This window comes from Aquila chrysaetos, chromosome 1 (genome assembly GCF_900496995.4).
Source record: "Aquila chrysaetos chrysaetos chromosome 1, bAquChr1.4, whole genome shotgun sequence".
Classification (NCBI taxonomy): Eukaryota; Metazoa; Chordata; class Aves; order Accipitriformes; family Accipitridae; genus Aquila; species Aquila chrysaetos.
In genome coordinates, this window is record NC_044004.1 from 70,164,631 (window position 1) to 70,177,524 (window position 12,894).

Consider the following 12,894-nt stretch of genomic DNA (forward strand, 5'->3'; position numbering starts at 1 on the left):
TTTTGAAGATTCCTGCCCTTATGGCTCAGATGCAGTAGCAGATCACACAAGAGCTTACAGCTGAAAGTTCTATGTCTCTAAAGTCATCTTTGACAAACAGTAAAGCTCAGCTTGTTCAGGTTTGGTCAGTCAAGTACGTATTTTGTGTGTAAACAAGGATGTGATTAACAACTGCAGCTCCCTCAGATTTTGAATATTCTTGTCTCAAGAACAGAATACCTTGTTTTCTGACTGAGCCAGGGCTAGAAGCAAGAGTTTGAAACCTTATTAGCACTTCTTAAATTGCTTGTGAAGCCAGAAAGATGTTCCCCCACTTTCTGCTGCTCTTTCCGGTCTTTCCTCATGAATTCTATAGTCCAGCTGGTATGTGAAATCTTATCCAGCATTCTTAGCAGCTCCTGCAGCCACACATTTAGATTTCCTTAGATCCACCCCCAGACAAAACACTTGTCCCACCTCTACCGGGATTTGTGCCAGCACAGTTTTAAGAGGCTTCCAGACTTGAGGTTTGCATCTTTTGTTCCCCCCATAACAATAAAAGGAGAGTTAATTGTAAGTGTCAGATGCTCAGTTTATGAAGTGCAAACGGGCTTAGAATAACATGTTGGTAAGTGCCCAAGGTTAGATACTCAAGTTAGTAAAAGGGAATTTAAGTTCACTTTGTGTTGAAAAAACTTTTCTATGTTACTTGGATTTTCAAACTAAGTATGAAAACATTTAAGTGTTCTGTTTCATTCAGTAATATGGCCTACAGCTTATTTAGGTCAAAATGATTTTGATGTCCAACCAAATACTTCAGTCCTTATTAATACAATAGCACAGGTGTTTTATAGAGTTTTATGTTTCTAAATCAGTTGGTAACTTCTTTTAAAGAAGCATTGATTTTTCTTTCTTTCCCAGTTTGTTCTTCTCAGTGTGTGTCACACTAAATGTCACACTGAATTTGCGACACTGTGAAGCCATCTATACCGCAGAATTTTAAATGCCTAAGAGGTGCTTTTTCTTCCTGTTCTAATCATAATCAAACAACAGACCCTTGCTAGTTACCTGGATTCATTGGGAGCTTCATCTTCTCCCCGCACACCCTCTCCCCACCACCTTTTTCTTTTGTTCTTAGAAAATTTGATCATTAAACAATTAGACTTCAGGCAGAAAAGCAAATGACACATGGATAGTAATGAGGTCAGAAGCTCCCACGTACAACCTGTTGAGTCTTCACAGAGGAGCTATGTCATGCTAAATTATCTGCATGTGTTGGTGAGCAGTATTCTGGCAAGGATGAATGAAAGGCTGAGCATAAAAGAAAGCTCTAATAAATGAAATGATGGACGCATTCATTCTGGTGAATCCCACTATCTGTCAGAACCATGTCTGCTGCCCCTGCTAAATCAAATCGTTTTTCAGGTTAGCAGCTCTGATAGCTACCTGCTAAGCTGCAAAATCTGTGCTAAAAAAGGATTTCCCTTTTTGGTTTGATTCTGCCACCTAGTTTAGTAATATGTTGATTGCTTTTGGAACCACTCTGTGGATAGACTTAGTACTGCACTGAGTATGAAAGAACTGGGGTTTGATTCATGAGGTGGATGGGATGCATGGTTCTGTGACCATGAAAAGAAACGTGTGTGTGGTGGTTTTAATTGTGTGTGATGTCAATATTTTCATGATCCCACTTTTGAATCGGAGTTCCTAAAAACTGTGCTTATGTTTTCTGAGTGCAGAGTTTCAGAGCGGAGAACCAGATCTTTACATTGAAGCTGCATCAAAGCCAGATTGCGAATCTTGGGCTGTGGCACTGGGAGAGGCAAACTCGGAAGGTTTGCAGAATAAAATTCAGCAGCTCCGGAGGTTGATCATGGAAATCAAAGAGGAGAGATCATCAGATGAAGCGCGACAGTTTCTCCCTTCATCCCAAATAGACAGTCTAGGAGAGCCACAGTTTACGAGTAAGCGCATATGCTCATTTTATTGAGTGGTGCAATAAAAATGGTCCATTCTCTGTAGCAGTACAGATACTGAAACAACCAGGGTACATAGTGCTGTTTAACCTGTTGCTTGACAAAGCGCAGTTGTAGAGGAAGTAAACTGAAGATTATCTTTAAATATCACTAACTGATATATTTTGATTTATGCAGATAAGCTTCAGGGGAACAAATGTGTGACTACTGTGTTTCTGACTTTTTCTCTCTAATCTGTTTCCTTCATGAGACTTAGAAATTGTGTAGTTAGCAATATTCTTTTCCTTTTTTGTGTCCTATATGAACATATGGACTACTATTTAAAATATAGCCTGATAACTTTGATAAATGTATAAAGCTTTAGTGATACTTAAATTAGTATCATAGATTTGTTCTTTGTGATATAAAAGCACTCTAGGTGTTTGAAAGCACGTAGCCATATGTTAAGTCATGTTTGGTGCACTGGAGTCTGGGCACTGTATTTCAGTTGCCCAGTTACTTAATCAAGTCTGTATCGTATTCATAAAGGTGTTCCAGACCAATGTGTTCCATGCTGACTCTGCTAGTGGCAGAATTCAACTTGGAAATTCATTATAACTCCATTAACAGAAAAAAAATAAAAATTAAAAACCCCCACTTATTTGTTATTTCTTACTGACCAAGCCTTTCTAAGCTCTGCAGCTGTAATTTTTCTTGCGTAGGCTTGAATGATTAGCTATAGTAATGAGAACAGTGTGAAACTAGTCCTATTTAGCAACATCAAGTTTTCATGGAGCAAGAACAGCTATAAGTTTTGATGGGGGTTTTTTTTTGGGTTGGTTTTTTTTTTAATTATTTTTAATTTTTAACAAAAATCTTGCTTTCTAGTTCCTGTACCAACTATCTATCTGACCAGTTTCTTCAATACTGGCAAATACTTAATAATGCTCACTGGAGGCAATACATAAATGTCAACAAGAGGCAGTTTAATTTCTACAAGGTTCATTGATACTGTACATGTGATCCAATTACTTCCTGCAGAGGGTGAATAACTCAGTGTTATTTAACTATCCTTCCTACATTTCTCTTGTTGCAGCTCTGTGGTTCACTCCTTTATCCTAGCGCAATAAGAAAATATTGTCCTTTGCAGTAAAATATGCACTAGAACATGATTCCTCAATGGAGGGAATTAAAATGTTCTTATTGTCCTTGGTATATGAGAAAAGGAATTCACGTGCTATTTTCCAACAAGAAGTTGGCTTTGTTGCTTTACAATTTATACGTAGGTCAATAACAGGATGATATATTTTACTATATTAACCTGATTTACATACATTCACAGAACATGTTTTTTGTTTCCATTTTAATGGGATGACATACCTACTTAAAAATGGGCCATTAGGTTTAATATTTTTCCAACAGATATATAGTCAGTTGTTATGACTGAACATCTTACCAGTACCCATCCGTGAAAGGCTGGTGGGTTTTTTTCCTTAGTTTCCTTTCCCAGCAATAGTAAGTTTCTATTAAAAAGAAAGAAGTGGTCTTCAAAAGTAGTCTTTTTTTTCAGGCAAGTATTTTATACAAAGGTCTTTCTTCCTGTAAGTTTATAACATAAAATGTGGTGTCTGGTGGCAATGGCAGGTAGTTCGATGTATGAATTAGGCATGCTAAAAGTTTTACTATGTATTAAAAAGCTAGGTATTGAAATAAAATTATTTCTAATAATTTTTTTCTTTTTCTTAACCTTGAAAGGTATTCAGAGAATTGCAAATGAGCCAAAGCTGGAGTTCAGTCTTGGTAAGATACAGTTTTGACTTCTTGGAATTGCAATGGCCTGTGTGCGTGAAGAGTTTATATCTATAGTGTTATATGATGTAACATGTTACTTGTTTTAAAAAAGTAGAACAACCCTGGTTCCTGTCGGTAGGAGATGTGCCTGTGCGTGTCTGAAATGCTGAATTTAGATTCTTGATTGGTTGAAATGGCTAAAGATCTATTGAATTCTCTAATGCTATGCTGCTCTACCAAGCTGAAAATCTGTCAAATAGCTTTGCGAATGTTGTTTATGAAATATTACGTATTTGGGACAAGACATTTAAGATGGAGTTTTTAAAAAGCTATTTTATTCAGGTAAAAGTACTGTCCCTTTAGAAGAAACTTTTATTTAAAAGTGTTGATTATTACTTTGTAGAGAAGAGTCAATATAAACATTCACCTGATTTTCTCTTTTTATACTTAATATAATTAGTATATGAGAACTGTATATTAGTATAGTATATAATAGAACTTTGTTTCAGGAGATGTTCTGTCAGCTCAAGCCTCCCTCTCTATTCAGAGGTATACAGCCTGATTAAGATTGCTCAGTAAGTCAAGAAAGTGAATTGAATGATCATGTATTTGTAATACAAGATAAAGATGCACAATATTTGCAGCCCAAACTGTGCCATTTGGAAAGGAAAATTCTCAACTTTGTCATTGCTCCTTTGGTGCAAAAACTTTGAAGCTTTTGAAATAGTGAAATAATTATTTGCTGTAGAAGCACTAAATACAATAATTCCATACCAGAAATCAGAATAATAGCTAGGTTTAGTTGATTAACGGTTGGACTCAGTGATCTCTTAAGGGTCTTTTTTAACCTAAATGATTCTATGAATATTCCCAGCTTCTGTATGCGGTAAAATAACACAGTTGCAAATAACGTATCTTTTGAAATATCTGATGCTATATGCTGCGTATATTCTGAAATGACTAAAACTTGTCCAATTTTTTATGATTTTTGCATTCATATAACCTGCTAATATGCATCTCATGTTGTATAGCTGTACACTGAGAAAGTTTTACTCAGTGCTATTCAATATCTGTTATATTTACTCCCATAGAAACACTTTAAAACATCTATTGCAAAAGTGTGTGTGTGTACGTGAGAGGGAGGGAGAGGGAAATGGCGACATTTGTAAGCAGGTTATTATATAAAAATCAATCAAACTCCACTATTTGTAGAAATTAAATTATCTACAAACAGATCTCCCTCAGAACCCTCCCCAACACAGCAAACGGGATGGCATCAGTGAACACACCTGCAGATTCTCGCCTTGCTCATTCCACCATGGTAGGCTGTTTCCTGGCCCTTTCCTTTGAACTGGGTTACAGTTGGCTTGGGCACTGCTCTAACTATGCTGATTTAAAAGCTGATACCCTAATGCTGTGCGCTTTGGGGCAGATGCAGTTATGCCTGATACAATAATTTTTAGATTCCCTTAACTATATGTGGGTAGCTTTGCCTGTATGCCTTCTAAAATCTAGACAGTTATAGCATTACAAAAACTTCGTCGAGCAGTTTTTTTTCTGTAGGGACTATTTTTGCTGAAATTGTTAAATGTTGGCACGGAAGAAAGGCCTAGTTCTCTGCTGGGGAATTACCATGCTATAATAATTGTTAAGAGCAATTTTAACTTTTCTGTGCCTTTCTATACACGTTTTATAGGTGATGTGACTGTACTATTTGGGCATAGCTAGTACTTGCTGTGCTTCAGTGATAACAAACTCCCAGAATGACCCTGGTGTGGCGTAGGAGAGGGAGGAAGGCGCTACAGGCAGTGACTGCAAATTAGATGAGCTGTACTTCAGGAGAAGTTGCTTTCGGTGATAAATGTGCCCCAGCAGGCAGGAGTGTAAAAACAATGTAAAGCCATTTTCAGACTTGTTTGGGCTTATGCTGGACGGAGGTCTATTTGTGTTTTGCATTTGGCTGTTTCTAGTAGGAATTTGTGTTCCGTGGTTTGTTCTGCAGCATTATTGATTGAGTCATTGCAGCTCTGTGAGCTATCTTATACATTGACTTCTGCTGCTGCTCAGGTAACAAGAGCAACAGTGTAAACCTCTTGTATTTCACTGCTATTCCTTGCCAATGTTGTAAGTCAGGGATATTTGGCAGCGTAGGCAGCTATGCAAAGCTGATTCTTGGCGTCTTAATCCTAAAATAATACTAAATATTTAAGCATAACACGTTTGCATTAGGGGAATCCACTTCCAGTGGCTGAGTTGGTCCATGGAAGACTTCAATTTTATCACAACAGTTATCCTTCTTACTGGAGTTTCAACACACCCATGCCAACACTTCCTAGCTGCAGCCACCCCACTCACCACCACCGTGCTGCTCATGTGTACAAACATACACGCATGCAGCAGATGCCTCTTGCTGATAAGAGAGGAACAGTGTAGCTGGGAAGGATGCATGTGCTGTTTGGCCCACCCAGCCAGTTAAAATACGTCTCGCAAGGGTGGCCAGTCAAGGCGCCTTCTGTGCTGTTCACCTGGTTATTGATAGGGCTGGAAGGGACTCTCGCTCGGGCAGGCTGGTGCGCGCCTCTGGGAAGCGTGCGCTGCCTTGCCCTGCCAGCCGAGCCAGATAGCTGCCCCTTGGCCGCTGGCAGGCCAAGGGCACTGCTCGGCTGATCTCACCTTTTCAAAGTTTGGTTCTGTCGTGGTTTAACCCCAGCCAGCAACTAAGCACCACGCAGCCGCTCACTCACCGCCCCCACACACAGTGGGATGGGGGAGAAAATTGGGAAAAGAAGCAAATCCACGGGTTGAGATAAGAACAGTTTAATAGAACAGAAAAGAAGAAACGAATAATGATAATGATAACACTAATAAAATGACAACAGCAATAATGAAAGGATTGGAATGTACAAATGATGCGCAGTGCAATTGCTCACCACCCGCCGACCGGCACCCAGCTAATCCCCGAGCGGCGATTCCCCGCCCCCACTTCCCAGTTCCTATACTGGATGGGACGTCACATGGTATGGAATACCCTGTTGGCCAGTTTGGGTCAGGTGCCCTGGCTGTGTCCTGTGCCAACTTCCTGTGCCCCTCCAGCTTTCTCGCTGGCTGGGCATGAGAAGCTGAAAAATCCTTGACATTAGTCTAAACACTACTAGCAGCAACTGAAAACATCAGTGTTATCAACATTCTTCACGTACTGAACTCAAAACATAGCACCGTACCAGCTACTAGGAAGACAGTTAACTCTATCCCAGCTGAAACTAGGACAGGTTCATGTCGAGTTAAAGACTTGGCATGAGCTTTAGCCAAGACCCCTCTGTGAGGTGAACCAAAGCATTGGTAAGCAGGGGTGAAGGGAGCGAGGTTTGCTGCAAAGCGAGCGCACTGCTGTGATGTGTGCGTAACTTAGGTAACCAAATCTTAGGGCTCAGTAGAGGTGTTTCAGCTTGATTAGACTGGTCTTTGTCATTTAGAATTTGGAAGGCAAATCTAACGGTTAACCACCTATACAACTGGTCTCTAGACTTGAAAGAAAGGCTGATATCTATAATTTTATTCACGTGCATTATATAAACAATATTGTATTAGTTAAGTAGCGTATATATGTGTGCAAATAGACATTTGCTTATATCAGTTAATACATACACGTTTTTAACTATATTAAAAAAAATTGTCAGTTACCACATAGTTGTAATTTGTAACTCTTCTGCCACTAGTTGGTCAATAAATAAGATTCAGAAATGGAACTCTCCAGTAACTAAAACAGAATATAGCTTTTTAATAATATTTGGGTGCTGCCTAATATGTGAGTTTTATTTAGGGACAGTATATCTAAATACTGTTCTTCAATGTTAGAAGTTCTAACTACATTTTGAAACAATGTTATTAGTCATGCTAGGGGCTTGTATTCTGTTGTGGTAGCTAATTTGCTGCATTCTATATCCATAACACTCTGGAAAGTGTTCTCTTTATAAAATGTCCAAAATATTGCCACCGCCTTATTTTATTTTAAAGTTCAGTAAAGTTGTTTGTTGGTTTGTGTTTTTTTTGTTTTTTTTTTTTTTTTTCCTGAGGTTAAGGCAAACGATAAAACTCTTATGAATTACAGCTTTCCACTGCAATACACTTGGCATTTTCGGGAGTGTACCTGATCTTGTAACACTCCTTATTTTGGAGCCAGAGCTTCCTTTAGACTTAGATTGTTGATTTTTATATTCCTGAGGACTCTTTGGAAATATGGCTGGTTTTTTGAACCTTGTAACTGTTGGGAAGTTTTAATTTTCAAACTTTATCTTGTTTGGCTTTTCCAGTGATTCTGTTCTGCATGCTGCTTTATGAAGCACTAGGAGGTAGCACATGTCAGTCTGTGCAGGGTGCTGAGTAGAGAGGAGGAACAGAGCAAAAGGAATGAAACCAGATCCTGGGCCTAAATAACAAACCAATCTAATAAACAGTGAAGCTGCTAAGAATCTTTCCCATGATTTTGAAGTGCACCGGATTAGTTCTTTTACAGATGTTTATTTTGGGGTTATTGGTTTTGGTTGCTTTTTAAAAATATCCTAGCCCTTGAGTCCCAGATCTAACTAAATATGGTGTAGGTTCCTGACTTCACATTGATTTCAGCATAGCTACTTTGTGATATGTGAACTTAGCTGAAGTATTATGTAATAGTTATGGGAAATAAATTATATTATGCATATTGGTGAACACTGTTGTGAAGTTTTTAAGAGCTTGTATCTCTAAAAGTATTTGTGTTTACTTGATTGTGAACTGACAAAGCAGCACAAGAAAACTCAATAATCAGAAAAATGAGGGAGCAGGTCAGAAGGCACAGTTGGTAGTCAGAGTGCTCAAACATGAACTCAGTAATGAACATGATAATATGGAGAAATACACTTAAAAAATAGTCTAAAAGGAAAGTTTGTTATTCCCTCAATGACCGGTAGAATTAATTTGACATGTTTCAGTGTTTTTGAATTTGTCTAATTGATTAGAGTTGTGAAGAGAGAGCAAAGGATATTGCAGTTTTGGATGTAGTATAATAATCTAGATAACTGTATAGAAAGGAATGTCTCTGCACATGTTGTAGGCATATTCAGGTACTAATTTTAATGAGAGCACCTGTCTAGCATCTCAAAAAGCTTTCAGTTTCTTGGGAAGTATGTTAGGGCAGTGAAGTTTGATGGACTGTCCTACTGTTGCATAAGCTCTAGGTACTTTTCAAGGTATAGAATAATGTAAATCTCACTGTTATGTTCTTCTACAAAATCTCATTAAATAGTGCACAATTCACAGAAAACTTCAGCAAGTAGTTGAAAGAATTAAAAATTAAAATTTTTAGTGTATTTATTTTTTCATTTTACCAAATAATGGGTTGATACAAGAGCTGTCTACATGTAAATGCAGAAGTGTTTATTCTTCACTGTTGTATTTTTCCCAGAGTAGTATTGTGAAGGCATTCCTTGGAAAAGGTCTTGAAGCAGATTTAACTTTGCATACTGAACCTAAATGGTACATCAGTGCTGCTCAAAGACCACGACTAAGTGATTTTTCCAATTCTGAAACATAATCTGGAGCTTTTTCAGCATCAGCTATTCCTAGAAGAGTGATAAGCAGGAATACTATTTTTATCCATACCACAAACTTGGAGTCAGAGTCCTGATCCTAGCAGAATTTTCCCATCTAACTCAGTTATCCTTCTGTTTCATCATGTTGCAAGTTAGTGAATAACTGATACTTTGTTGTGTTAGCCAAATTAAAAAAAAAAAAAAAAGTCATCCTCACACTTTTGAGTAAATGTAAAAAGTGATCGCTTCTCTGTGAATCAAACTGAAAGTGTCGCTTTATGCTGAAGGGTGTTCATCCCTCAAAAAAAGTTAAGTGTTAGCCATGTTAGGAACAATATTAGCAAAAATATAAAAGTGAAGGGTGGGTTTGTGCTTTTTTAAATTTTGTTTTATTCTTATAATTTCACCCTTTTTTGTTGAAACAGTTTGCTGAATTTTACACTAATTTGTTCTGGTCCCACACAAATTTCATCTTAACCAAACTAGCTAGTTAGGTTTTTTCCTAGTTTTACTGATGTATATTAGATGTTGTTTCTTCCCAACAGCAACAAAAAATAGATAAAAGACAAGTTAAATTGGGCAGAAGAAATTAAGTAGAAAAGGTATCATGTGATTGGAAAGAATGCTCTTTTGTCCTCTGGGAACTACTTATTGGGCTGCTGCCTGTTTTGAGACTTTTGCACTACAGCATAAGATGCTGTACATGCATTTTATTCTTAGCAAATCAGTGTTGCTAGGATGAACTTTTTTTTGACAGAAGGGATCCTCGCAAAGAGGTGGCAATTTCAAGCCCAGTCTAATAGACTGTGTTGGCATGTTTTGAGTAGTTTTGACTTAGGACTTGTGCTTTTGAACTAACTCCTATAGGAGTTTCCTTTTTCTTCCACCTTATGCAGGTGAGCTTGAGCCAACTTTCAGTCGGTTTTAAGTGCAGTTAAAGCAACAAGTGAAACTATCTTCCACAAATGTTCTAAGGTCATCTATCACCTTTCATGTCATATTGTCACCTCTCTTTTGGCAGCGTTTGGTGATGGAACAGGATAACTTGTATCGAGCAAACTGGGAAGTGGGATCACCTAGAGTTGAGTGATGTTGAATTAGTGACCCCTGAGGAGAGTAAGCTCTCCTTACTGTGCTTCTGCATTCTGGGGCACTCATAGTAAGCTTTCTTTATTATATGCAGACATTATATGTACACCGCTGAAAAGTGATTTGAGGATGTATCTGCCAAGACTCCACATCCTTCTTTATCCACCTCTCCTCCCACAGTACTTTGTTAGCTTTTGAGAAGGCTTTTGGGATTCTGTCATAGCCCTTGCCAAACTAAATGTAACTGTTTTTCTAGACAGCTTTCTGAAGGTCTGCTCCTTTGGCATTGTGCACCTCTTTAAAAGTAAAGCATCGCTCCTGAATTTTGCATGCTGCATACCCTGTCAGAGAAAAGGACTGTCTTTTTCAGTGGTATTGCCAAAACTGTCTGGATATTACCATTATGATGTTGTAATTTTAGGCCATTTTGTTGTAATGAAGTAGTCATAATGCCACTAGTGAAGTAACTAAAAGTACAAAGGGAATGTATGGGTGTGTTTTCCCTTTAAAATCTTGCCATCTTTTAGTCTTGCATGACTCTTGTTTTGAGCATATTCGGCCTCCTTCTTGCAGAAGGTTGTCCCATTCCATTTGGCCGTGTCAGCCTGCATTCTCTATTTGTCTTTCAAATTTCATTCATTATATTCAGCCTCACTTTATGCATAATTTATTATACCATCATGGTTTGCTAACCTACAATGTTCCCTGTATTAAAACCTCTTTTAAGAATGTGTTATGTATACAGGGAAAAAATTTTGAAAAAAACAAATCCAGAAAATGGAGGGAAAACCACCAAAAAGCTCAAAACCATAGTGCTTTCAAAAATTCATATCCTTGTTCAGTTTTTCCAGATATGTTGGGTTTGAGACCTAGAAAATTAGGCCAGATTTTCAAATCTGTATCTATAGGCACTACTGTAATTTTAGAAATCTATCCTTCAATCCCTTTAGGGCAGGGATTGTCTTCATTTGCATTGCAGCTAGAGAAGCAGCATGCTGTCATGAACCTTAAATATTAATCTGTATTAATTGTATCGCTGAATATGCAAGGACTCAAAAATCCTCAGTAATGAAACTTGGGAAGATGTTCCATTAGTGTTCTGCCTGCTTCTCGCACACTGAGAGGATCTGAAAAATTCTTTCTATAATGTAATATACTTTACAGATAAATATATTTTTGTAGAATATCTATATATCCATATACAGAGTTATATAGATATCTATTCTATATATGTAGTTAATATATATGAAAATTTGTTTCATTGCTGACAACCCATTATATCTAGTATAGCATTACTCGTTTTTGTTAACTGAGTTATCTACTTAGTTTCAGTGTCAGTAAGAAGTAATTTGTGATAGAAGTAGTCACAGAAATATTTTTAACTTGTCAGCATCCACTGCTACTTAATGATACTTATTAAACAGCTATGACTTGTGTAAATTCAATTTCTGTGTAGGTTATGCTATGTAGCAATGAGTCACCACAGAGGGCTCATTAAATGCAGGGATATTTATTTGCTCTGAAGTGGGTCAGAGCACATGATCAACCAGCCATGAGGGACTAAATCATTACTGATTGAGCATATTCCACTATGATGGAGTAGAGGAATCCACTGATGTACTGATGTGAGTAGTAAGTAGCACGAGGATATTTTGGGGTATCAGTATTAGTAAACCCCGGTGCAAACTGGGTTTCGGGCAGTTTTCTTCTATTCTGTTCTATGAAATTTAAGTATCTTCTGTTTCTGGAAGCTTTTGCTTTTAAGAAAAAGATTGGAGTTGAACTACCAGGAGAAAGTGGATGACAGCCTTGTAAATACAAATGTGTATAAATCAGGGCTGCAACTAAGGGAAACTTTTAAATCTAATAGAATAAAGATTCTCACAGCAACTCTCACATGTTTTGATATAAACACTTATCTAGAGATAAATTTTGAATAGCTATGGCTAATCTCTTTAGAGAGGAGTTTGTAGATACCTGAATTTGAAAAGCTATTTAACAGTTGGAAGGTTTTTTTGGAATTTAACAGTTCTGAGAGACAGGGTTTTATCATCTTAGTTCTCGAGTGATGCAGCAGATAATAGGATTAAATTCTGTCAGAAATGTACAAATTCTGAACTCTTGTCAGAGTTAGCAAACTGCTGCGTCTACAAGGCCAGGGAAAAAGGAGGATAAGACTAGGAAGAACCTTTCTTTTTCAAATCTTAAACAAAATTGGTAGGCTTCTTAGTAAAATCAGTTTCTTCTTGATATTGAAAATGATACTTTTGTGTCTACTTCACATTTTTCTCATAGACTTTGTAAATGTTGTCTCATGTCTGCAAAATTCCTTCTATGCAAAATTTCAAAGGGATAAGGTTGTGTCTATGTTGAAAACTGTAATGTTTTTTGTGAGCTTGGGTGCTAGTTCAGTGCCCCAGTGAGGTTGGGTACTGGAAGCAGATTAATTACAACAGCTCAGTCTTACTTAGCATGACAAACTTTTAAATTATTCTGATGAAACTGAAAACTTG

At 37.5% G+C, this 12,894-nt stretch overlaps 1 protein-coding gene across 14 annotated transcripts in view; it reads left to right on the plus strand.

Moving 5' to 3' along the window:
* INPP4B (inositol polyphosphate-4-phosphatase type II B) overlaps positions 1-12,894 on the plus strand; it is a 391,067-nt gene that overhangs the window by 138,913 nt on the left and 239,260 nt on the right. For 13 of the 14 annotated variants that reach the window (XM_030016394.2, XM_030016386.2, XM_041123453.1 and 10 more), the window contains 2 exons: positions 1,719-1,943; positions 3,690-3,734. In XM_030016394.2, the coding sequence (XP_029872254.1) occupies positions 1,719-1,943; positions 3,690-3,734 (270 nt within the window). Of the gene's footprint in view, positions 1-1,713; positions 1,944-3,689; positions 3,735-12,894 lie in introns of all 14 variants that reach the window. The other variant, XM_030016439.2, reaches the window with a different exon arrangement.